Raw genomic sequence first — 25,184 nt, 5'->3', positions numbered from 1 at the left:
TGGGAACAAAACTGCTGTGCCTGAAACAGCTGGATACAGAAAAAGGTTTCTAGTTTCCCCAAGGTGCATGACTGTTTCTGAGTATGTCTCTGCAGCTCACTGGACGCTGCCTTCCCAAAAGGATGAGTGGGGGCCCTGCCAATGGGTCGGCTGTAAAGTGCCAGAAAAAACCTCCTATGCCAGGAACTTTCTGGATCGACATGGGTAGCCGTTACAGGCTTTAAGCAAGGGTGTGTCGGGGCCAGGTTTTTGAAGTGAAAAATCGTGTGCTTTCTAGAAAGAGGAGGTGGGTGATATCTCCACACTGCCTTCCTCACCAGTGGCTTGGGCAGAGCAAGGCCATACCCCACTTCCGATCTCCTGGCTGCGCATGTTCTGCTCCTGGGCCGCCTCTGCAATGTTCCCCCAACCCCTGCCCTCTCTCTGCAGGACTTTGGGAAGTGCCCGCGACTGAGGCTGTTTACTCAGGAGTACATCCTTGCCTTGAATGAGCTCAATGCGGGGATGGAAGTGGTGAAGAAGTTCATTCAGAGGTGAGCTCCCCACCCCACCCCCCTGCTCCCACCCGTGGCCTACAAGTGGCTTTCCCTTGTGCCTCAGAGCCACTGCCGTGTGTTTGCCTAGGGAGGGGCCACTGATAGTGGCCAAAGGCCCAAGCACCTCCTCCTCTCCAGGGGCCTCCACTGGATCCCCCCCAAATACCTGCGGTTTGAGACCATTTGCTTGCTGTGTGGCATTGAACCAGTTGCTGCCCCTCCGTGATCCTTAGTTTCCTCAGCTATCCATCGGGGTCTGTTAAATGGGATGGTAGGTGAGGAAGCCCCCAGCACCATGCACGGTGCTCAGTAGGAACCCAAGAAGGGTGTTGGTCCTAAATAATGTTCATATTTCCCCAGGTCCCTCTGCCCTTGGGCTATGGGTGCAGGGTGTTTAGGAAGCGATTCCCTCTGGTGGTCGTAGGACTCATCATCAGTGACTTAAACAGCCTCCTCCCCAAACTTAGCCAAAAGGGAGCCCAATAATTTTTTTTTTGCTTTTATTTTTAATATTCTGTCTTTGCCTCAGTTTCCTCATCTGAAAGCAAGAAGCGTAGTACCCACTTATTTAGTCAACGTGAGAATCCAATGTCCAAATACGTGGAAAACACTACGAACTGTGCTGTTGTTACTATTACTGACCCTGTTTTTAAATGAAGAACGTCAAACTAACCTGTTTAAACCAGTTCTAAAACTACCTGTTTCCTAAATATGCTCACCTGAACTCACAGAGCACTTCTAGTCCCAAACAATGTGTCTCGTCGGGGGCCCTGGTGGCTTCCAGGTCCCCCTGAACCACCAGTTTGATTTGAAATGCCTTTCAGGTGAAGCTTCTCTAAGTGACAGTGGTCACAAGGACTGTATTCCAAGAATGTTACAAACATAACCCCACTCCTTCAAACAGCCCTGGGGCAGGGGTATTAGCCTGTCTTAGTCATCCAGTGCTGCTCTAACAGAAATACCACCAGTGGATGGCTTCAACAAACAGAAGTTTATTCTCTCCCAGTCTAGGAGGCTAGAAGTCTAAATTCAGGATGTCAGCTCCAGGGGAAAGCTCTCTCTTCTCTTGGCTCTGGAGGAAAGTTCTTGTCATCAGTCTTCCCCTGGACTAGGAGATTCTCAGCACAGTGACCCCGGGTCCAAAGGACGTGCTATTCTCCTGGCTCTTGTTGCTTGGTGGTATGAGGTCCCTCTGTCTCTCTGCTTGCTTCTCTCTTTTACGTCTCAAAAGAGATTGGCTTAAGGCACATCTAATCTTGTAGGTTGAGTCCTGCCTCATTAACATAACTGCCACTAAGTCCATCACAGAGAGAGGATTTCCAACACATAGAAAAATCATATCAGATGACAAATGGTAGACAATCACACAGTACTGGGAATCATGTTCTGGCCAAATTGATACACATTTTGGGGGGACACAGTTCAATCCATGACAAGCCCATCTTACAGATGAGAAAACTGAGGCATGATAAATAATAATCTCTGGTATTTATTGAGGACGTAGCCACTGTATCCTGGACTCTGAGCTAAGGTAGGGTGACCATAATTTTTTTTCCAAATTGGGACACTTTTGAGAGTAAAAAGGGGTGTTATGAATAATTATTCCAGGAATACCAGGCATCAGTGAGAATGTCCCAAGACTTACGGTCACTATATGCTAAGCTCTTCCTATGAATTAGGAAACTTGATCCTCTTGTAACTCATGGAGAAGAGGGCTGTCATTATCCCCATTTCATAGCTAATGAAACTGAGGATAGAAGGGTAAGTACCTTGCCAAGGCCACTTGGCTGGATTTGAGCCAGGTACCTGGATTGAGTCCACGGTCTGAGTTTTGCTCCTGCTGCCTGCACATGGTGGAGCCAGGACGCACATCCAAGTGAAACCAGTCCCACAGCAGAGGCCTGGAGCTGCCTGAGCCATGCCAGCAGTACGGAGCAGACTGGCCACTGACTGAGCCCCCACAGCCTTCTCACCCTCCCCTCTGCTCTTTTCCAGCATGCATGGCCCCACGGGGCACTGTCCCCACCCCCGGGTGCTGCCCAACTTGGTGGCAGTGTGCCTGGCCGCCATCTATTCCTGCTATGAAGAGTTCATCAACAGGTCAGTCACTGTGGCCATAGGGACCCCACACAGGGACGCCTCAGCTCTCGGGGCTGAGCTGAACGTCCATATGGTTGAATTTGTGTATGTGTGAATATGTGTTTTGTGTGTATGTGTGACTGAATGTGTGCACATGTCTGTGCAAATGTGTGTGTGTTGGGCACAAAGGGTGGTGATAGTGTTTACTCCCCTTTCATGTTGTCTTTGAAAACATGGAGTGTTGCCCCTGGTTTGCATATGTGTATTGAGCACCTGCTGTGTACCAGGCACCGTTTCAGATGCTGGGGAGTAAGCAGACCACAAATGGCCTGCCCTCATGGAGCTTAGACTTCGCCAGAGGGAGATAACATTCACGCACATATGCAGGATTGTGTCAGATGGTGAGAAATGCTGTAAAAACAATCCAGTGGAGCAAATGGAGCCAGGTGGTGGATCCCCCAAAAGCAAACCCCGAGACCAGGATTTGGTTGCAGGAGCTTATTATGGAGATGATTTCGGGAAGCATGGGAGGGAGACAGGAGGCAGGACAACAGCAAAGTATGTTAGTAAGCAGGTGCCGGTTGTGGGCAGCGGGTGCGGGTCTGTGTATGGGACAGGGGTCAGAGTCGTCCCACAGAGGATGTTGACACTGGGGCCATTATCCTTCAGCTCCTGCCTCTCACTGGTTGAGGGCCAACCCTGGGGTGCAGAGTGATGCAAGATGTCATTAGTTTTGTGAAACTCTGTGCAGTGACCTCTGGGGTCCTTGGAGGGGATCTGATGTGCAGGGATGACTATGTCTGCTACGGCCGCCCATCCTGTCATGCAAGTGGTCCACTGCACGGCTCTAAGGGACCTCGGTGTGCCTGGCACTGCTAGAGTTGGGCAGTGCACGACCTGTGAAACTGTCCAAGGCACCCTGATGGTCACTTACCCTTAGCCAAGCAAGCCCTGCCTTTTTATGCATTTCAAACACAGGCTGGCTTCCATCCTCTTCTCAGACTCATCTCAGCCTTCCTGGGCCTGTGGTCACCTGAGCTGAGACTAGAGCGGAAACGGAGCAGGAGCAGAAAACAGCATCTCGCAAGGTTCCCTTCTGTGTCTCCAAGGCCCCACAGGCCACCCTGGAGCAGGGCTTCCCCAACTCGGGGCAGGAAGCAGGCCCCAGAGACTGGAAATCTCTCCCAGGCCCCACCCTAGGCCCTGTACAGGGAATTCTACCACTGAGAAAAGGTCAGAGGTGGGAAAGAACCAGAATGAGGAACTGCACACAGATAATAGAGCAGATCAGCAACAGTTAGCCCTTGAGCCTTCTTTTCTGCACTCAACATTCATTTACTGAAGGTCTATTATGGGCCAGGCACTGAGGGTATGAAAGTGAACCAGCCAGGTCAGCCCTGACCCTCACAGAGCTTGTTCTGTGGCAGAGAAGGGACAGCTAAGCAAGCTGTTGTTACAATGCCACGTGACTGGGTCTGTGACAAGAGGAGCCAGAGGCATAGTTGGGGCAGTGAGTCTCACTCTGCCTGCATTCAAGGTCCTTGGGTGGTGCGAATGGTTTGCACACAACTACTAACCTAAAGATGGGCAGCTCAGACGTACCCAGCAGTGCCACAGAAGAAAGGCCTGTCAGTCTGCTTCCATTGAGATTACAGCCAAGAAGACCCTGTGGAGCAATTCTCTAACACATGGGTTGCCATGAGTTGAAATCGACTTGATAGCAACAGGTTTTTTTGTTTGTTTGGGGTATGGTTTTAGAAAATAAGAATGTGAAGTTCAATATACGTATACCCTGTTGTTGCTGGTGTTGTGTGCCGTAGAGTCAGTTCCCACTCATAGTGACCTTATATGACAGAGTGGAACTGCCCCATAGGCTTCCCAGGCTTTAATCTTTACGGGGGCAGATTGCCAGGTGTTTTCTTCCCCAGAGCCACAGATAGGTTTGAACTGCCAGCTTTTTGGTAAGCAACCGAGTGCTTAACTGGTACACCACCAGGGCTCCTTGCATTTGCCCTAGGCCCCAGCAGTTCCACTCCTGCATGTATTTTGGTATATTCACCTAAAGACACAGACAAGAATGTTTATAGCAGCATGATTTGTGATAGCAAAAAACTAAACAACCTCAACTGAAATGCCCTATAGCAGTAGAATAGATAAAGAAATTGTGACCTGTTCACACCAAGAAATACTGTAGAGTAGTGAGAATGATTGAACTAGTGCTGTGTGCGTAAACTATTGGATAAATCTCACAGACATGATAATATTGAGCAAAAGAAGCCAGACCCAAAAGGTACACCCTGTGTGACTCCATTTACATGAAGTTCAAGAACAGGGAAGACTGATTTGTGGTGACAGAGGCCAGCGTAGTGGCTGCCCCTGGGGTGAAGGGAGGGGAGAGTTGGGGGAAAGCATGAGGCTCATGGAACCTTCTGGGTTCATGGAAATGTATCACGTCTTAATCTAGGGTAGTGGTTCTCGACTGGGGTAATTTTGTTCCCTGGGGAGCATTTGGCAGTGTATAGAGACATTTTTGATTGCCCCAACTTGGTGAGGAGTTGCTACTGGCATCTAGTGGGTTGAGGACAGGGATACTGCTAAACATTCTACAATGCACAGGGCAGCCCCCACCACAAAGAACTATCTGGCCCCAAATGTCAATAGTGCCGAGGGTGAGAACCCCTGATCTGGGTGGTTACTACACAGGAGTTTGCATGAAAAGTCATTGAGCTCTGCACCTAAGATTTCTGCTCTGTGTTGTATGTGAGTGACGGCAGGGATAGCTGGAGCCCCTCACACTGGCCCACAGGAGCTGCTCACACTGGCCCATGGGAACCGATTGTGGCATCTCTCTCAACTCCACTCCTAGCGGTGTCACAGATCATGGTGGGTTATTTACACCATGGAACTGGGCACACTACAAATCAGGGTTTCTTTTTTCTGGACAATTTAGTTGTTAGGCATTTACCAGCATACCGCTGGTCATGTTTCAATAAAAAAAAAAAAGAGAGAAAACAATAAGCATGTCCCAGCCCCACACTCTGCAATTCTGACTTACTTGGGATGGACTGGGGCCCGGGCATCAGTATTTTTTGAAATCTCCCCAGAAGAGTCTGTTGTGCAGCCAGAGTTGAGAACCCCTGCTCTCGGGGAAGGTTTGGGAATGCTCCTCCAGGAAGGGAGACCCCCATCCCCACCCCTGGCTGTTAGCAAGGAGGTAATCCAGGCTGAGAGAATGGCATCTGCAAAAGCCAGGCAGTTGAGGCAGCCTTGTCAACTGGTCACATTTTTGTCTCTATGGCCCTTGAACACCTGCTTCAGAACCACCCGGGTTATTTCTTTAAAATGCGGGTTCCTGGACATTCTTAACAAACTCCGTAGTGATTCCATTACACACTAAAGGTTGAGGCCCACTGCAGGAAAGAACTGAAGGGACTTGAGTGTGGCTGGGGCAGAGAGGGAAGAGAAGTGACGGGCAAAGATGGAGGAGAGATAGGTCCAGGCCCGGAGAGGCTGGCAGAGCTGAACTTCTCAGACCCGAGGCTCACCTGGGGTCGTGCTAAAAGGCAGGTTCAGATTCAGGCCTATGTGGGGCCTGGGACTCTGCATTTCCCACAAGCTCCTGGTGATGCCTGCGCTGTGGATACATAGGCCAGTCTGAGTAGCAGGGCAATGAACCAGTTGCCGTCCACCCCTGCATATCACAGTAGAGCTTTGCTCCATAGAATATCCAGTGACTAATTTTCCAGGTGCCTCTGGGTGAACTCAAACCTCCAACCTGTTGGTTAACAACCTAATGCATAAACCATTTGCAGCACCTAGGGACTGCTTTGTTTAAAGCTCAGAGTTTTTATTCTAAGAGTGCTGAAGAATTGTGGATGGGCTTTAAGTACAGGACGGACATCATGAGATTTTAGTTTTCCAGGGTCCCCTTTGGCTTTGGAGGATGGACTGGAGGGGAAGGACGAGCCTGGCAGCTGTTTCAAGAGGTCCCAGAATGGAGGCCTGGGAGGGGATGGGGAAAGGACGGACCGGTGGGCTCCCAGCTCAGAGCCCACATCAGTGTCGACGTTCTCTGGGTTACCACTGATATCTTGAGCTCCTCCAGGAAGTAGCTCTCAGGGCCCAAGTGCTGCCAGGCAGCTTCACAGGCTTAGGTCCATCCCGCACCGCTGGTTGGTCCCCCCATGATAAAAACCCCGTGATGCCCTGTGGGGGCCATCCCCAGTGCTCTTGAGGGTATAAGATGTACTCACATACAAAAGAGCAGATAGCTTGACCCAGGTTAGCATGGCTCTCTGGAAAATCACCCATCTGAGCCAAACAGCCTTGAAAATCCACTCTGAAAGCCCAGCAAAGGCAAACAAAGGAAATGGAGTGCCGAGCATTTTGGTAACCAAACAGATCTGAACCCTTGGAGATACTTAGGCCACCTCTCCTCCACGGACCACCCACAATTCTCCATCAGCCATAGACTTCAGCCGGTGGGCCCCTCCCCCAAGCAAAGTTGAAAGTGTGTTTGTTAAACACCCAGCCTGGCCATCAAATGTGCTGGATGAATCCAGGCCCTCTGCTTTGGGTGCTGTTGCCTGCAGGGTCCTTGGAGCTACCACGCAGAATGCCAGCAGCATGACCCAGTCCTTACGCACAGGACGTGCAGGGCACATGGGAGGGAAGGGAGAGCAGCTGCTTTCAATCAGGCCCTTGTGCTCTGCATCTGTAGAGCAGTGAGTCTCAGCCTTGGCACCCACTGGGGCAGCTATAACAGTCGCTGAGATCCCCTATTGAATTGTTCTGGTCTTTGGGATGCTTAGAAATGCCTCGGGGGAGACAGGTGTCAGGCCAGAGTTGGAAATCCTTGGTTTAGAAGGAGCTCAGGGCAGAAACGAGAAGGAGGCAGTTAGAAGAAATCAGGGAAGACTTCTTGGGGTGGGGGGGGGGGTGGTGGCCCTGAACAGGCTCTCAGAGGCTCTGAAAAGCCAGTGTGATGAGGAACCTGGGCTTTGTGCTCAGAGAGTCGTGGTTTCAAGTTTCAGCCCATCCACTTAGGAGCATATTTTCCACACCTGTAACACGTGGCAGTACTACACCCCTTCCAGAGATAACCAGAAGGGCTTGTAATGGCAGGAGCCCAGAGGCATCAACACCTGACCCCATGCTGGTATGACTATCTATTATGGTGTGTCTCCCGGGTGGTGGGTCACATGTGGAAGTATTCCGTGAGAGGACACACTTTAACCGGGCCCAAGGCCCTGACAAGTCCTGCCACAGAGAGACCTAATCTAATTGTATGTAGCTCAGCAATTCCCAAACAAATTTGACATTAATTATGCCACAGAGCCCTTTTCTTAATTAACACCTATTAACACCTTGTGAAAAGCAGTCAGATGACTTGAGGGTTGAGCCAAGAGGGATGGGGATGCCTAGGCTCTGAGGATAGGAGGGACCTGTGTACTAAGGGCCCAGACTGGAATGGTGGGCTTTGGGGTCCCATGGAAGTGACTTTCCATGCAGAGGGGAATCCTGGGCTTTCTCACCTGGGGTGGAGGGTGGGGATGGGGGTGGGGAGCATAGAGCTAGAGGACACTGCAGCATCAGGTTTGGGGGCAACAGCTAGACTACAGGAAGCAACTAGAAGGCAAATCGCATAGTAGGTCTCATAGGTGTATCAGGGAGGTATCCCGGGAAGGCATGTCAGTGGAGGTGAATGCCAAGGGCCTCCTCGGTATAGCACAAAGACTAACACTTGCTCATTCATTCAGACGTATTTACTGAGCACTTACTATGTGCTGGACTACAGCACAGGCTTTAGGGGCAGACAGCCTGGGTTTGAATGCCATCTCCACATTTTATCCCAAGACTGTGAGCAAGCCACTTTACCTGGGCTGAGCCTCAGTTTCCTCATTTGTCCATTGGGGATAGTATTGGTACTGCTGCATAGGGTTGTCATGGGGATTTCGGGAGGCACTTAGCAGGGTGCTGGGTGCATCATAAGCGCTCATCAGCTCGTGCCTCACAGCTTTTAGGACTTTCCCAGTGGCCGTGGGCAGGTGGGTGGGCACCTGACTCATGTACCCTCTCCCGTCTCTCCCCCCAGCCGTGACAACTCCCCCAGCCTGAAGGAGATCCGGAATGGCTGCCAGCAGCCATGCGACCGGAAGCCCACCTTACCCCTGCGCCTTCTGCACCCCAGCCCGGACTTGGTGTCTCAGGAAGCCACGCTGTCCGAGGCGCGCCTCAAGTCGGTGGTTGTGGCCTCCAGCGAGATCCATGTGGAGGTGGAGCGTACAAGCACTGCCACGCCGGCGCTGACAGCCAGCACAGGCAATGACAGCGAGCCCAACCTCATCGACTGCCTCATGGTCAGCCCCGCCTGCAGCACCATGAGCATCGAGCTGGGCCCCCAGGCTGACCGCACGCTCGGCTGCTACGTGGAGATCCTCAAGCTGCTGTGAGTGTCCCCTGGCCAGGTGCCACCAGCAGGGGGCAGGGGCTTTGCAGCTGGGTGGTTGGAGGTATATGCAAGGGTGGGTGTGGTTGGGTGCATGGATGCACGCTTGTGTTGGGTTGTGTGTGTGAGCACAAGTTCTTGTACAAGTATATGAAGGCACCTGTTTTGGGTGTGTACCCAAGTGGCTCTGAGTGTGTGTATAGCTATGAACATGCTGTGTGCGAGAACGTGTGTGGCTGTATGTATACATTTATGCATGATGTCTGTGCATGTGTGTGTGGTACATGTACAAACGTGTGTGCACAAGATGTGTGTGTGTGTCTGCACACATCTAACATGATGCGCATGAGCCCCTGGGTGCCACGTGTTTCCATGAGTATCAAATATCTGCACATTGTGTAGGTGTGTGAGCTCATTCTGAGTTTGTGGGTGTCTGTGTGTGTATATATAAGTGGCTCTGGGTGTGGGGATGATAGCACGAGCGTATCTATAGTAGTTGGAAGTGGGCTTGTGTGTCAAGGGCTGAGTAGATGTCTATGGGTGCCTGTATGTTTGTTTTGAGTGTGTGTGTGTGTGTGTTTGAATGCACAAGTGTGGGCTTGTGTCTGGGCAGTCATGCTGGGTGTATGCACAGACAGCTGTGGGTGCACGCTTGTTGGGTATGAGTGTTCACAGGAGGTAGAATCTGTGTTTCTGTGTGTATATGTAAGTATGCATGTGAGCCAGGCAATGAGTAAGTGTGTTGTATGGTCCATGCACGCTTGTCTATGTGCGGCATGAGAGATTGTGTGTGTTTTGTGTGAGTGTCTGCACCTGTGTACTTGGATGGCAGGTCTAGTGTGTGGGTATGTATGGAAGTTGTGTGTGTGGTTGTGCATGTTTGTTCATTGTGAGCTTGTGTGTACACATTGTGTTGTACATGTCTGTGGTGGAGGGGGTAGGTCATCTGTAAAGGGAAGTATCTGTTTGGAGAATGGCCCTTCTGGAATTTCCCGGATTGTTGCAATCCTTCTACCTTGTCCTGGGCAGGGAGGGTGGGGTGCAGAGGGAGGGTAGGGTGCAGAGTGAGGGCAGGGTGCAAAGGGAGGGTGGGATGCAGCGGGAGGAGGGAGGGCAGAGTGTGGGGTTGGGCTCAGCACAAGCCTGGCTGGTGGGGAAGCTCTAGATGAGACCAGGGTCTACTGTGGGACATGCCAGTTCTGAGCTGGGTGGCTTGGGCCCCTCTCTGCCCCTCTCTGGGCTCCAGGTATGTGATTCTAGAATAGGGGGTATCCTTCATCCTCGAGGACACCCAAGAGCCCTTCCAGTTCTACCATCCCCCTCCCCACCTCCTCAGACCTGTCTCAAACTCACACGCGCTTGTGCCTGAGGCCTCAGTTTGAGGGCACCCCCAGCCACTCCCTGTAGCTACACTGAGCTTCGTGCAGCTCCATGGGCTGGCCTGGGACTAGAGGGCCTCAGCAAATGCCCCTCTCACTCCCACAAACCCTTCCCTTCAGATTAGAGCTGTGTCTACTCTCGGGAGGCCCCAAATCTACATGTTTGAGTATTTAGATGCAGTTGGTGGTAGTCCCTGGCTTTTCAAAGGGATCCAGGGGTATAATGGTATCCTCACACCAGCCTAGCGCGTGACACCCACATATAGTCAGGAGGCCCTCACTTTGGGTGGTGGCTGCTTACAGACCTGGCCCCCAGGTGCTTGTCACTGGTGGGGGCTTCTCAGAGTCCCTGGGTTGTTGTCATGTGGTGTTTGTTCACCTCGCTCATGTTCACACTGCTGCCCTAGTGGCTCAGGGCTGATAGGTGCCAGTGAGCTGGAGAAGCAGGCTGGGAGGGACCTAGGATGCCCTTGTTCTCTGAGCCCTTGCTTTGTACCCAGAGAGGAGAGGGTGGAGCCGCCTTCATGGTTAGTAACTGCTTGGTCCCAGGTTCCAGTAGCAGAGGGACAGCAGCGGAGGAAATTCCAAACTCCATCTACGAGAACCCATGGCCTTCTGAGTTCCTTGCGCCCAGCAGTGGTGGTCACCCCACCCCCCAGGGGCAGGTGAGCCATGGCCCCGAGGTCCTCACAGGGGCTCCTGGCTTGGGTCAAAGCAGGGACCGCCATGCTAGCATCACTCATGCTATCCCTCTCGTGCCCTGGCTCCACTGCTTTCTGCAGACGCTGTGAACTCCCAGACCTTATGCTGTCTTGGGTCCTGACTCATATTTTTCATTAAGCACTAAGGATTTGAGTTTCATCATGCAGTTGACACACTTTTTTTTTTCTTCTTCTTCATAAACACATTCGTGAATGAGGACTCTGTTCTTCTTGGTTTGCTCCCAGACCTCCTGCTTTCCCACATGGCCCAGCTGCCAGAGCATGGGCAGCTGTGGCTTTGCGTGGGTGGGGGTCTGGGACCAGGGTCCAGGGCATCGTCAGGCTGGCTCATGGCGGGAGCCCAGGAGGAGCTACTGATGGGCTGGGGGAGCCAGGGCAACTGGCAGTTTCCTTGCTCTGAGCAGCAGCTCACACCCTGCCCGGAGGTCTCCACAAAGCAGAGTTTATGTTTCCGGAAGCCTCTTTTACCTTGGGGGCACTCAGGCTACCATTTGGGCCATCATTGGCTCCCTAATAACTATTTTCCTTCTCTAACCCTGCTGGTGGCTGGCGTCACTGGCTCATTAGAGGGCCTCCAACATGTTGGATCCAAACATCCCTAACAGTCTGAAGGCTCCAAAGTGTGAGACACAGGTAAAAGTACACATTTGCAGTCAGACAGTCCTAGGTTCAAGTCCCAGTGGTGCCACCTATTAGCTGTGACCTGGCGAGCTACTCATCCTCTCTGAGCTGCAGCTCCCAGCTGGATTGTAGACACAACATAGCTGCCCTGGGGCCTTAGAGTACCCAGTACCTTCCACATTGGACACACCTGGCGCAGGGCAGTTGCTTATGACTGTGTTGCCTTTATTTTGAGCCCCTGGGTGGTGCCTGACCTACTAACCAAAAGGTCGGCAGTTCAAACCCACCCATAGGCACCTCGGAAGACAGGCCTGGCGACCTGCTTCTGAAAGGTCACAGTCTTGAATACCCTATGGAGCAGTTCTACTCTGCACACATGGGGTCGCCAGGAGTCAGAATCGACTCGATAGCAACTGGCTTTTTCCTTTATTTTCCGATGCTACTGAGATGTGTTGTTGATTTAATAACAGCAGAGGAAGAGAGCCTCCATCCTGGGGCAGGGCGCGTTCTGCTCTTGTCTCATCAGCCCACATCTAGCTGTTTGTCGGGAGAGGCCTTGATGGGCTAGAGCTTAGCTGCAGGAAGTGCCACACCTAGGGATCTTCAGGAAAAGTCCAGACGGATTTGTTGTTGTTGGTCACCATCGAGTCAGTTCCAATTCATAGCAACTCCATATGTGCACAGTACAACTGTCCCATAGGGTTTTCAAGGCTGTGACCTTTCGGAAGCAGATGGCCAGGCCAGTCTTCTGAGGCTACTCTGGGTGTTTGAACTGCAAACCTTTCGGCTAGTACTCAAGCACTTGACCATTTGCACCACCCAGGGACTCTTAGACGGATTTGAGGTTGTCCTAATGCCTGGGAGGCATTACTGGAATCTAGAGGGTGGGAGCCAGGATGGGAAACGTCCCGTTCTGTTTAGGAGAGTCCTGCTGGGTGAAAAACAGCCCACCCCAAATGCCCCAGCTCTGCCGAGAAGAAACATCAGGAGCTTGAAGCAGGGAAGGAGGATGTTTTAGGGTTTAGAAAACTGTCTCAGGGATAGCTGCGACAGCCTGGCCAAGAGATGGAAAGGGATGTTTGAAGCAGTGTTGCTTGGTGGCAGGTGGGGGTGGGACAGAGATGGCCTGGGCCCCACTCAGCCTTCTGTGTTCCTCACCCAGGTCCTCTGGCTCTGGTCACTTCTGTCTGGTCTCAAATGTCTGCGAGGCTCCTGGGGGGATGGTGTTGAAAAAAGGTTGAGAGACACTGACCTCTGAACAAGGAGAGATCAGGGATCGTGAGCCCCAGAATCAGGCCTGGTACCAGGCCCATCTCTGCCCAGGCTGGCCTGAGTGCCTGCGGGTTTCTCTTGGGCAGTGCTGGCTATCTGGGGGTTCTGACTGCAGTACCCCCTCACCCAATTTGGCCAGCAGGCGGAGGGTTCGGATCCTCTCATGGTCCTTGTCCCCAGCTTTGGTGGAGGCCCTCGTGGCTGAGTCCCTGAGGGTGCTGGGCCTGTGGTTCAGCAGTCCTTTCCGAGTGCCAACTATCCACCAGGCCTGCGTCCAACATCAGGGTCCGGAAGTAAATGCAAAACCCCCAGCCCCTGCCCAGGGCTGGGTACAAGAATAGTAGGGGCTGTTCTGCAGCCTGGGCAGGGACTGGTGTGGCCACCGCTTACTCCACGTGTGAGGATTAGGGTCTGGGACTTTGGAGGTGCTCAGCTTGGCTGACAACGGCCAGTGAGTTTCTGAACTGGTAAGAATGTACTATACTACCTCTGAGTTTGCTTTTCAGCAATCCCCGAAGCCAGAGAGATGAGATTGAGGGATCCCGGTCAGCAGGATTCATTATAAATGCAGCATCTAGGTGCACAGATGGCTCAGGGAAGGCTCCAGAGTTCAATGGAGAGAGCACACATCATGGCCTTAGAAGCATCTGACATCAAATCTTGACTTTCTCGTTTGGGAGCTTAGGGCAAATTGCAGTATATCTCTGAGCCTCAATTTGCCCACCTGTAAAATGTGGATTCCTGTAATTCCTGTCTCATAGGGTGTAGCTTCCAGGGCAGGGTGTAGAGCCTGGCTGTCTGGTTACCGAGCCACCTTCATCTGGAAAACGGACTCGGGTAGAGTTGCTATAAAGATTCCATGAGCAGGCACTGCGTCTGGTCCACAGAGCGGGACTCATGGAGTGTTAACTGTCACTGACAATGGTGTTAATGTTGCTTTAACACTGGACAGTCGTCTCCCGGGGCTGGACAGGCATGACACCCCTGTGCCTGACTGAACTGAGGTAGAGCACAGTTCCTGCTCTGTGGTGACTCTAGGTGAAGAACTTACCAACGCTGGCCTCCAGTCCCCATGACACAAGAGAAAGGCTACCTTGTTGAAGGGTGTCAAGGAGTAAGATGGACCAACTCAGAGCACAGGGACTGGCCTGGCCCCACTGGCACTGTAGGTGCTGTCTTGTTCTAACTGAGCCTTGTCCCTTTCCTGACTCAGCTGCAGCCTGCCAGGGCAGGGCAGAGTGAAGGCTCTGGAGTCAGACCAGCCTGGATGTGACACCTTGTTGGCCAAACCTCCCCAAACCTCACTTTCCCCATCTGTTCGGTGAAGCTAAACGTGTTTACGTCACAGCTATGAAGAATAACGAGCTGAGGTGTCCAAGGCCCTCAGCATAATGCAGTGCCTGTAGAAAGGGCCGGCAAAACCATAGCTGCTACTGATTTATTGTTATTGTTCACATCATTATTTTTGCTGTTATTGTCATTAGTATCAAATGTAAAAAGAAGCTGTTGTCTGGAAGAAAGAATAGAAGTATCCAATAAATCAGGAGGGTTGACCTGTACATCAAATAACTAGTCACTAACTTTTTTTGTTGTTGTTTTTGTGACTTGGGAGACCCTACGTGTTAGGGTACAGCCACTCTGTGGGGTTTTCTAGGCTGTAATCTATGGAAGCAGATCACCAGGCCTGTGTCTTCCATGGTGTTGCTGAGTGGGTTTGAACCACCAACCTTTCAGATACCAGAGAAGTGCAAATTTTTGCACCCATGGGGACATTATCAGCCTGTAACTTTATGACTCTGCCTATAATATTCCACTCCGTCCTGGTTAGTCAAAGGTGAGCGTGGCCTTGCAGTGCCGACCTAACCCCCGAGAGTTCAGAGGAGGGTGTGAAAAATGATACCATGATGCTCAGTCAGGGGCAGGAGGTTATGGAACCCTGTTGCCGTAGGTAATCTCTGAACAGCGTGCATCTGTGGCATCTCATGGCCACACAGGAAACACTAGATGCATGCACAGCACAGTCAGGGCAAAGTGACCAAGGATTCGGGCCTTTCTGCCAGACCATCACCCAGCTGCTTGCCGTTCGTGACAGTACATTGTGAACCGCTCCTTGTCCACAGCAAGCCTAACCTCCCCTCTCTCAATGTAGGTCGGACTACGACGACTGGAGACCATCTCTGGCTAGCTTGCTTCAACCCATTCCATTCCCCAAAGAGTAAGTTCATGCAGGTTTCTGGAACTCTCCAACTAGCGAGAAACACCTCCGTTGCCCACTGAGGCATTGGTAGTGGGACCATTCCTTTCATGGTGGGAGGATCAGGCCAAAAGCCAGAGATGGAGCTGTGGATCCTGGCTCGCTGGGCCACGTCCTCCACCTGGGGACCCTGTGGAGCACATGCCCCCTGCAGAGTGAGGAGATGGTGGGATTCTCTGAGATAAAGGTGCAAATAGACCCCTCCTACTGTGGCTTGCACATAGTCCAGTTAACAGTCTTTATGAGGAGTCAGATGGAAGTGGTGATGCCCACCTTTCCCCTCCCAGAGGGCGATGGAGGAAACCAGGAGGTGATGCCTGTGGCTCTGCATTGTGTCCTCATGGGATGTGCTGGAAGCTCTCTAATTGCACCCATGTGCACATGAGCTGTGTGCCACACTGAATGTGGCCAGGAGTGGCCCCCAGCACCCTCTTGCCAGCCTTACCCCACTACTGCATCTGTCACAGGAAGGCAGGGGGACACTGTCTGGCAGGTAATGCCCAGGAGCAGGCTTTGACTAAGTAACCAGACCCAAACGTGCCTCTAGGCCTCTGTTTTGATAGATGGAAGAGCCAGGCCTCCGGAGGCCACGGGGGCTCTCTCAGGAGTCCATTAACAAGCCCGTGTTTGTGAAATATGGCTCTCGGTGGGGGACATTACACTCAGTAATTGCCCCATTTGCTGGCCTAGCGGGTCTCAGGGGCCCCCAGGATCCAAGACTGGAGAAATTCTACTCCTGAGACTGGCTGCCGTCTCCAAGGAGCAATGGCGTCATTGGCAGCAGTGCTGTCCCTGCAGGTCAGGGGCGCTGGAGAGCAGCCCGTGATGCAATTTGAGTGGAGGAGTGGTCCCTGGGGTCCTCCTGAAGTGCCTGGTGATTAACAGGGCCACATCTTAATTGTGGAACAATTAATACACACACCTGGGTCCCTGGTGCCTGCCTGTGGCCCACATGCCCTGAGTTAGCACTGCTCCTATACAACTATGTACACCCCTGATGGCGGCTGGGGGTGTCTTAAGCCTGTTACTGTGACCCAGCACCTGGTCAAAGGGGCCCTTGTTTTCCAGTTTCAAGTAATGATAAAATGTTGGGATTTCATTCTCGCTTCCTCTTCATCCTTGGAATCAGACATAGAGACTAGCTGTTCCCAGAGGAAAATCTCTGGAACACGGTGCTGTTTGGAGAGGCCCTGCTAACTGCATTCTCCCTCTGTTTTGGTTACAGAGCTCTCGCACACGAGAAGTTCACCCAGTGAGTGTTTGGGCAACTCCCGCAGTACCTTCTTTTAGCCCACACATCCTGTGTCCTGGGGTCAGCCCTCAGCAACCAGCCCTTCTCTGGCCCCTCCTCTGTCCACATACATCCTGGGAGCCCATGAGATCCCAGCCCCTCTTGGGAGTTCTCCTGTTACATGAGTCCAAGCCCGCCCCGCCCCCCCCCCCCCCCCCCCCCGGCATTTCCTGGGACAGCCGCATTTCCTGGGACATCCTGGGACAGCCTCCTGTGACCTAGCCCATCAGCGACGCCTGCTCCCATGCCCTGGTCCTTCTGTGGGCTGCCTCTTTCTCTCCACCCCTTCCCTGGTCTCTACCCCTCCCATCCCAGCCAGGACCCCAGCTCCTACTTTGTGTCTTTCAGGGAACTGAAGTATGTGATCCAGAGGTTCGCAGAAGACCCACGGCAGGAGGTGAGCCTTTCTCCTCCCGGCGCTACCAGGCACAAGCCCAGCCCCCGCTGTGGCTCTGTCGGGGAGGGGGCCCTCATGTCACCAACTGGTACTCAGAACTGTTTGCAAAGGCTCCCAGTCTCATGCATAAACAGAGGCCCGCCCTGAGTGTCTGGGCCTGCCCATGACATCAGCCTGTTACTGTAAACTCGGCTGACCAGAATTGGTTTTCCACTGGCTGGCAGTCTCTCCACTGATCAGAGGCCTTGACTCAGGGGTGGCCTGGCCTGGAGCTCCCAACCAGCTTCATGACAGCCTTTGAACCTCTCTGGTCCTGCTGGTCTGTGGATTAGCAGGCTGAGAGAATAATCTGTTCCTGGGACCAAGCTTGGTTTTTACTGCCTGTGCATGGAGGCCGAGGCCCTCCCTGAGGGGCCTCTCTGACCCTCCAAAAAACTGGGCTCCCAGGGCGAGGCCCAGCTTCCACCCCAGAGCTGGTATGAATGAGCAAGGATTTAGAGAGGACTTGGAAGTCAACCCAGAGCCTTTCTCCTTCCATCCCATTAAGGAGCCCTGGTAGCACAACAGTTATGTACTCGGATGCTAACCGAAAGATTGGTGGTTCAAACCTGCCAGTCACTCTGCAGGAGAAAGACCTGGTGATCTGCTCGCATAAAGATTACAGCCTAGAAAACCTATAGGGCAGTTCTGCTTTGTCACATGGGGTTGCTATGAGTCAAAAATCGACTTGATGGCACCCAAAAACAACAGTCTAACAATAGTAGCAGCAGCAAGTATCACTTATTAAGTGTTTGCCATGCATATACCTTTTCTCATGTAATCCATACAAAAACTTCAGGAGCTAAGTTCTATTTATCCCAATTTTATGAACCCAGGAAGTCTGCTTCCAGACTTGTGCTAGTGGCCGGCTCTCTGGCATCCACGCTTGGCCAGGCCAGACCTGCAAAGATGACCAGTCCCTGGCCTTGTCCTTGGGGAGTTCAGGGCCCACCTCTCTATGTCCATGCATTCCGGAATGTATGATGATGTGGCCCCCAGGTGGGGACAGACCTGGACACATTTACACCATGCAGAGCAGGGAGGATGAGGATGGACAGCCAGGGGAACAGCCAAGGGACAGCCAGGTATTCCTAATGGAGCCATCCAGGGAGGCTTCCTAGAGGAGGTGATGCTGAACTGATTGGACTTGGCTACATGGATCAAGGTTGGACCATGAAACTTGTCTTGGGCCTGGAGAAGCCGGTCTTGGGCAGGAGGGTAAGTGGGGAGTAGAGAAGGAATCTGGGAGCACACAGACACTGAGGTCCCACCATGTGTCCAACCATCACAGGTCTTCATGGCCCAGAGCCCAGTTTTTCAAGCTCCAAGATCCAGACATTCTAGATCAGTGGTTATCAAACGTAACTACCTGACAGGCTTGTTCCAAAAGCCGACTCCCTTAGAGATTCCAGTTGAGTGGGTCCAGGAATCTCCATTTTGAACAAGCTTCCCAGGTGGCTCTGATGTAGTGTCTTCAGGACACACCGAAAACGTAGTTCTAGAAGGATGTCCCTCGAAAACACTGTGATACTAAACCCTGGCTCCAAAATCTCCAGCCGATGGGAAAAAGCAGAAATGTCAAGGACCAGTGATCTTGCGTTTTCTTAGATATCCCTTGCTGTGTGTGAAGACACAGAACTCCCCAGGAAAAGAGTACCTTTATTTCAGACACAAACTTTGATGTTGGAAAATAAAAGTGGTACCAGTTGCTTCCTAGAGCAGAGAGGCAGAGCCAACTGGCAGAAGAGAAATTTCTGAGGGCAGGGTAACGTCCATGATACCCAGGGGAGCTGCATGTCAGGACAGGAGGTACCTTTGAGCTGCAGTGCCCACCCTCCAGAGGCTCATCGCCCCCCGGCCCTAGCTCAGCCCTTCCTTGTTCCCCTTCCTTTCATACCCTTGCCTATTTGCCTCTTTCCCTTATTTCTCTATTGTTTCTTTCTCCCTCCTTTCCCTCCTCACTCTTCCTTTCTCTCTCCCCTCCTACTTTCTCACTCGTAAATGAAGCCATGTTGTGGTAAGCTGCCATGGAGTGGGCCTCAACTCATGGCAGCCCCTTGCACAGTGGAGCAAAATACTGCCCAGTCCTGTGCCATCCCCGTGATCGGTTGCGAATCAGACCATTGTGGTCCGAAGGCTTTTCATTGGCTGATTTTTCAAAAGTAGATTGCCTGGCCTTTCTTCCTAATCCCTCTTAGTCTGGAAGCCCCCCTGAAACCTGTTTAGCATCATAGCATCACACAAGCCTCCACTGACAGACTGGTGGTGGCCGCACGTGAAGTGCACTGGCCAGGAGTTGAACCCGAGTCTCCCACATGGAAGGCGAGAATTCTACAACTGAACCTTCAGTGCCCCCAAATGAAGCCATAGTTGTCTTTTAAATTTTTGCTGTATTTATTGAATAGACTTTCCTCCTCCTTTGCTTCCTTATTTCTTTGAAGTAGGTAGGCTAACACTGCTGTTCCTACAACTCTGAAGGGAACGTCAAAGCCCACCCATCCTTGTGTTCTGTTTACCTGGGTGGGGTTGTGATCAGCTGAGTGTCTGAGTCAGCAGCTCCTGCAGAAAACCGTCATCAACTCCTGAAGGAGAAGATCAGGCGCCTCTCAGCTTTCTTCTGAGGATGGGGAGAAGGATGGAAAACAAAGACCTTTGTTTTTCTCTCTGCAGTTACACCAGGGGCTAGGGTGGCTGCGGAATTCCTCCCAAACACACTCACATGCACACACATGTACTCATACATGCACAAACATGCCCACCCACACAGACATAGAGCACTGGGAAGGTATAGGAGAAAAGGGTGCTGAGTCTGAGCTGTTTGAGCCTCTCTCTGCCCTGATTCAGCTACTGACTGGCTTCATTCGGAGCAGCTATCCAAGCCAGAACCTGGCCCACCATCCCGGGAGCTGATGAGGGATGGCTGGAGTCCCCCAGTTTATGGACACCACACTTTCCCCCAGAATATCTTCCATGGAATTTAGTGGATTTTTCTCTTTAAAAAAAAAAAAAAACTGGGAGGGGAATCAAAGAAGTCTGGGCATAGCTGAGTTAAATTGTTACACTGGTTTCTTTACCGCATTCCGTATCAGAGCCTTTAACATGTGTATGAATGGATTCCATATCACTGTTGCCACTGGGTCTGCGTGAAACTCAACATCGTGTCTCTCTCTCCTGCAGGTCCACTCGTGCCTGCTGAGCGTGCGGGCCGGTAAAGATGGCTGGTTCCAGCTCTATAGCCCTGGGGGGGTAGCCTGTGATGATGACGGGGAACTGTTTGCCAGCATGGTAGGTGGCCCAGGGCCTCAAGTCCAGTGGGCTGCTAGTGGGTGCTGGGTTTGCCTCTCCTGACTTGTGAAATAGCTGCCCCAGGCAGACTGTGGCCAAGCCTGGGGAATTTCCGGGCTAAAACAACGCTGCTGGTGAAGATGGAGATGATGATGAGGACAGTGGCCACGGCTGTCACTCATTCTTGTCATTTCCAAGCAGGCACTGAGCCAAGGACTTGACATGAGTTATCTCGTGCAGCCTCACAACAGCTTTGGGAGGTGCTACTTACTATTATTCCCATTTTACAGATGAGGCAGCTGAATACCAGAGATCACACAGTTAATTGTGGCGTAAGATTACCTATGAGATATTGAGTGCTTAGCGTGTACCAGGGATCCACAAGGCCCTGTGAGTCCATGAGCTCATTTAATCCTAATAGTGAGGCACCAGGATCAGGACCATCACCCCCTAATGGCTGAGGAACTTGTGGCCGCAGAACCAGGAACTACATTCATATCAACTTTGGCACTTTCTTTGGGCTGGGCACTGTGTTGAACACATGCTCTCTCTCTTTTAATCTCCATCACAACCCTGCCTGTGAAGGACCCCTGCGTTGAAGCAGACTTAAAGAGGCTCAGTTACTTGCCTGGGGTCACGCATCCCAGTCTAGAGCCTCCCAGCAACCAGTGGTGGAGTGCTGTCTCTTGAAAGAAGGAGCAGACTCTTCTCCCCCAGGGCAGATGCTCCACTCAAGTAGCTGATGTCCTCAGCTGTTCCGCTTGCTGACACCCAGCGCTGCTTTCCAGTCCCTTGTTTTCCCAGGCTAACATATCTCAGGGGGAGCATGAGCTGTGGCGTTGGCCAAACCTGGGTTCAAAGCCATCCCAGCCACGCTCTAACTCTGTGACCTTGGGATAGTAACTCAGCCACCTGCACTCCAGCTTTTCTTATCCAGGCCTCTGGGGTTGCCATAGCAATGGTGGGGCAGTGGGTGCCAGAGCCAGCGCCAGCGATGTGGGAAATGATGGCAGATGACTCTGGTCTCTGCTGATGGCCAGATCAGGGGCACAGGGCACACAGCTTGCCCTCCGCAGTGAGCCTGGCGGGGACCGTGGTGCAGTGACAACAAATTGGGGCACTGCTCGAGAGCCTGTCTTGAAAGGGGCTTATTTTTAGATCCTTTTCCTTACACACGCCTTCTCCACTCCTTGTCTGCTGCCTGCTACATCCTTTTGAATACCCTCGTCCTGGAAGCGTGCCTGTCCCCTGCCTGCCTGCACCGCTTTCTGTCTCTGCTTGACGTCACAGCCTTCACCATGGCAACACCTGGTGGTCCCCCCTCACCCTCAGTGGGGGACTGAATGTGAGAGCGATCTCAGGGAGCTGGCAGTGGCCCTGCCTGGGAGATCTCATTTGTATGCCAGAGTTGTTAATGGTGAAGCAGGAAAAAAGTGCACACGGGGAGGGAGGCAGGCAGCCACTGGGAGGGAAGCGTACTGTTTCTGTGGAGACCCATGGCACTGAAGAGGCCTCCTTGAGGAGGCTGCTGTTTCCAACTGGGGAAGGGCACATGCTGTTGCATGAAGTGGGAGGAGAACCAGTAGGGTGCAGGGCCCTCTCCCAACCCTGTGGGCTGGGGACTTGCCCTTGGGTCCCCATCTCCACATGTGCCAGGAAGAAAGCCAGTCTTAATGGCTCCCTAACAGCTAACCCAAGATGGAGCAGTGTTCGCCAGTTCTCGGATTTCTAGGGGCAGCTGATCTCCCAGAATGCCTTTCAGAGCTGAGTGAAGGCTTTGAAGGGGAAGCAGGGTCCCTTGGCACGGCCTCTTCTCGCACAGAGGGCTGCTCGGTTCCAGCACAGCTGAGAACCCAAAGGCCCAGATGGCAGCAGAGCCCCAAGGGGCCCTTTGCTTCCCCAGAGGAGACCCCGTGATGGTTTCAGATCTAGTTGCTCAGAGAGGGTGTTGTGGGTTGTTAAACGTCCTCTGGTGTTCCCTCTGCCTGGCACGCTGGAGGCAGCCCCCCGGCCACAGCCCCAGGCAGTCTCCATCCCTTCCTTCACCTGGGTTTTCCCACCTGCAGGTGCATATCCTCATGGGCTCCTGTTACAAGACCAAAAAGTTCCTGCTGTCCCTGGCAGAGAACAAGCTGGGGCCCTGCATGCTCCTGGCGCTGCGAGGGAACCAGACCATGGTGGAGGTAAGGTGCTGCTGCGTCCCCACGCATCCCTGCTGCTGCTCAGCCGACTTCGCTCTGTTTGCCGAGTTCCTCCAGGAGCCAGGAGCGACAGCAGGAGCTGGGCACAGCAGATACGAGGCAGGCGAAGGCCTGGCCCTACTGAACGTAGCGGGAGAGATGGGCCTTCATCAACACGTGTTCATTTCAACTGTGATACGTGTGAGGAAGAGGAGGGACGTGGTCTCAGGGACCAGGGAGGGCTTCTGTGTGCATTAATCATCCCATTTTGCATATGGGAAGCTGGGGTGGGGCGTCTGTCCAATATCACACCTCCAGAAATAGAGAAGAGAGCTGGGTTGCCAGTTTTCAAAATAACGGTGGGCTACGCAGGGTGTGCTTAGCTATAGGATCTCATTCCGGGGCTTGGGGCTATTGGGGCGGGCTGAGGGCTTCACTATCCATGCCTTCAGAGAGCATGCTGCCCTGTAGGCACAGGTAGGCCCTAAGGAGTCTCTGGTCCTCGGGCAGATCCTGTGCCTGATGCTGGAATACAACATCATCGACAACAATGACACCCAACTGCAGATCATCTCAACCCTGGAGAGCACGGATGTGGGCAAGCGCATGTACGAGCAGCTGTGCGAGCGGCAGCGGGAGCTGAAGGAGCTGGTGAGTGCCCGGCCGGCCTTGGCCAGCCTGCCCCACGTGCAGCCAGAGGCGGGTTGGCAGAGCCCAGGGACCATTACTTCCACCTCTATGAGCCTCAATCTCATTGACTCCTCCTCCCAGCCCAAAGAGGTCAGGATAATCACCAACTGCTTTCCAGATGATCAGAGACAGGCACAGAGAGGGAGAGTAACTGGTTCCGTGTCACACAGCTCGCGGGGCCTGGCCAGGACTGGACTGTCTCACTCACAGTGCCATGTGCAGCAGTCACTGTCAGCGCCTGTCCTCCCTTGCCCTTTAGGCCCCTCCATCTCAGTGTGCGGGAGCCTGACCACAAGTACATACACACACGTGTGCACAGCAGGGCAGGTGTGGTAGGAATTCACATCCCCAGACTCCTGAAGCAGCCTCTGCCAATGACTAATGAAAGTGGGTATAAAAGTACCCCAGCTCCCTCACCCCTTGGGTGGAGTGTCTCTGAGACATGGCTTCTCCACCATTCCCCAGAGTTCCCCAGTGGTGTTAGGCTCCTGTGCCCCCAGTGAGGGCTGGCTTGACAGGGCCCCTCCACGGCTCTTCCCCTTCCCCATCTCACTTCCCCACTCCCCTACGTGTGCTTCTTGGGGTTACCTCTCTAGTAAGCCACCTGTGCACAAACCTTGTCTCAGGGTCTGCGTGAACATGTCACCTCTACCAAGACAACAAAGATGGCGCTTTGAGTGGCATTAATAGATAAGCAGGATGGAAATTCGGGAAAGAACAGGTGTTAATCAGTGTGGTTTCTGTTGCAGCAAAGGAAAGGTGGACCTACCAGGCTAACACTGCCCTCCAAGTCCACAGTGAGTTGGTTTGGTTCTCTCTGGGGGCCAAGGAGAGGGAAGGATATGGGTGTGGGTCCTCCCTGCTGAGAGTGCAGAGCAGGGTCTGTGGCTGCAGTGTGGGGAGGGTGACGGGACCTTGTAGTACTTTACAGGCAAACTCCTCCAGGAGGGAACCAGGTTACAGGAAACTAAAGAAAAATGAAAACCAAAGATAGTGTTGATATTAGTATGTCACTAGTTAACGTTAATACAGGCAGTCCCCAAATTACAAACAAGTTCCATTCCTAAGTCTGTCTTTAAGTCGAATTTGTACACAAGTCAAAACAGTTAAGTATGGTTTGTATTTAACGTCAGTGAGTCAAATGTTTGTGTTAGTATATGGTATGTAGTGTACCTTCTATGCGTAAAAAACATTAAACACTCCAGATACACGAAAACATCTTTAACATAATACAGTAATAATAATAAAGTTTAGAAGTGCATCGCAAAAAAGTAGCATCTATTTGTTATTATGAACCATTGTATAGACCTCTAATTTTTAATATAATAGGCTTTACAGGGCTTGGTTCATAAATACAGGTTCATAAGCCAGATGTTCATAACCCAGGGACTACCTGTAATGGTAATAATAGCTAACATACACTGAGCATTTATTTACATGCCAGATACTGTACTAAGTATTAGTTCATTTTATTCTCACAGTAGCCCTATGAGGTTGGTGCATCTTACCATCGCCATTTTATAAGGTCTTCAAGGATATTAGTTCCTTCTATCCTGCTGCCCCACCACTGCCCACTGAACTTCCCACCTCATGATCCAAGAAGGTTGCTCAAGCTCCAGCCATCTTGCCTCCATTCCAGCCAGACGGGAGGAGGAACAGGCAAAGAAGGACATATCTCCTCCCTTTACAGGCCTTCCTAGAAGTTCCACTTGAAATATATCCTTGTATCCCATTGTCCAGACTTGGCTCATGGCCACACTCTGCTGCAAAGGAGGCTGGGAAGTTTATCTAACTCAGGGCAACCAAGTGGCAGCTGAAACTCAAGGATTCTATTGCTAAGGTGAAAGGGAGAATGGCCTTTGCCCTTAAGTGCCTCACAGCCTAGTGCTCCGGCCGGCACAGTTCTCCACAGGCCTTAGATTTGAAGGTGATCTCAGGGTTTGCACATGGGAAATGGGCACGAGCTGCTGCCTGAGAGGATGAGGCAGCCA

General features: G+C 52.3%; 1 protein-coding gene across 2 annotated transcripts in view; it reads left to right on the top strand.

Moving 5' to 3' along the window:
- CMIP (c-Maf inducing protein) overlaps positions 1-25,184 on the top strand; it is a 252,185-nt gene that overhangs the window by 213,190 nt on the left and 13,811 nt on the right. Inside the window, exons 8-17 of one of the 2 annotated variants that reach the window (XM_003418160.4) lie at positions 430-533; positions 2,532-2,636; positions 8,710-9,063; positions 15,207-15,272; positions 16,537-16,563; positions 16,951-16,999; positions 20,216-20,323; positions 22,390-22,506; positions 23,014-23,154; positions 23,943-23,990. In XM_003418160.4, the coding sequence (XP_003418208.3) occupies positions 430-533; positions 2,532-2,636; positions 8,710-9,063; positions 15,207-15,272; positions 16,537-16,563; positions 16,951-16,999; positions 20,216-20,323; positions 22,390-22,506; positions 23,014-23,154; positions 23,943-23,990 (1,119 nt within the window). The remainder of the gene's footprint in view (positions 1-429; positions 534-2,531; positions 2,637-8,709; positions 9,064-15,206; positions 15,273-16,536; positions 16,564-16,950; positions 17,000-20,215; positions 20,324-22,389; positions 22,507-23,013; positions 23,155-23,942; positions 23,991-25,184) is intronic. The other variant, XM_064273742.1, reaches the window with a different exon arrangement.

This window comes from Loxodonta africana, chromosome 21, assembly GCF_030014295.1.
Source record: "Loxodonta africana isolate mLoxAfr1 chromosome 21, mLoxAfr1.hap2, whole genome shotgun sequence".
Taxonomy (NCBI): domain Eukaryota; kingdom Metazoa; phylum Chordata; class Mammalia; order Proboscidea; family Elephantidae; genus Loxodonta; species Loxodonta africana.
This window is presented reverse-complemented; position numbering and strand designations above follow the sequence as displayed.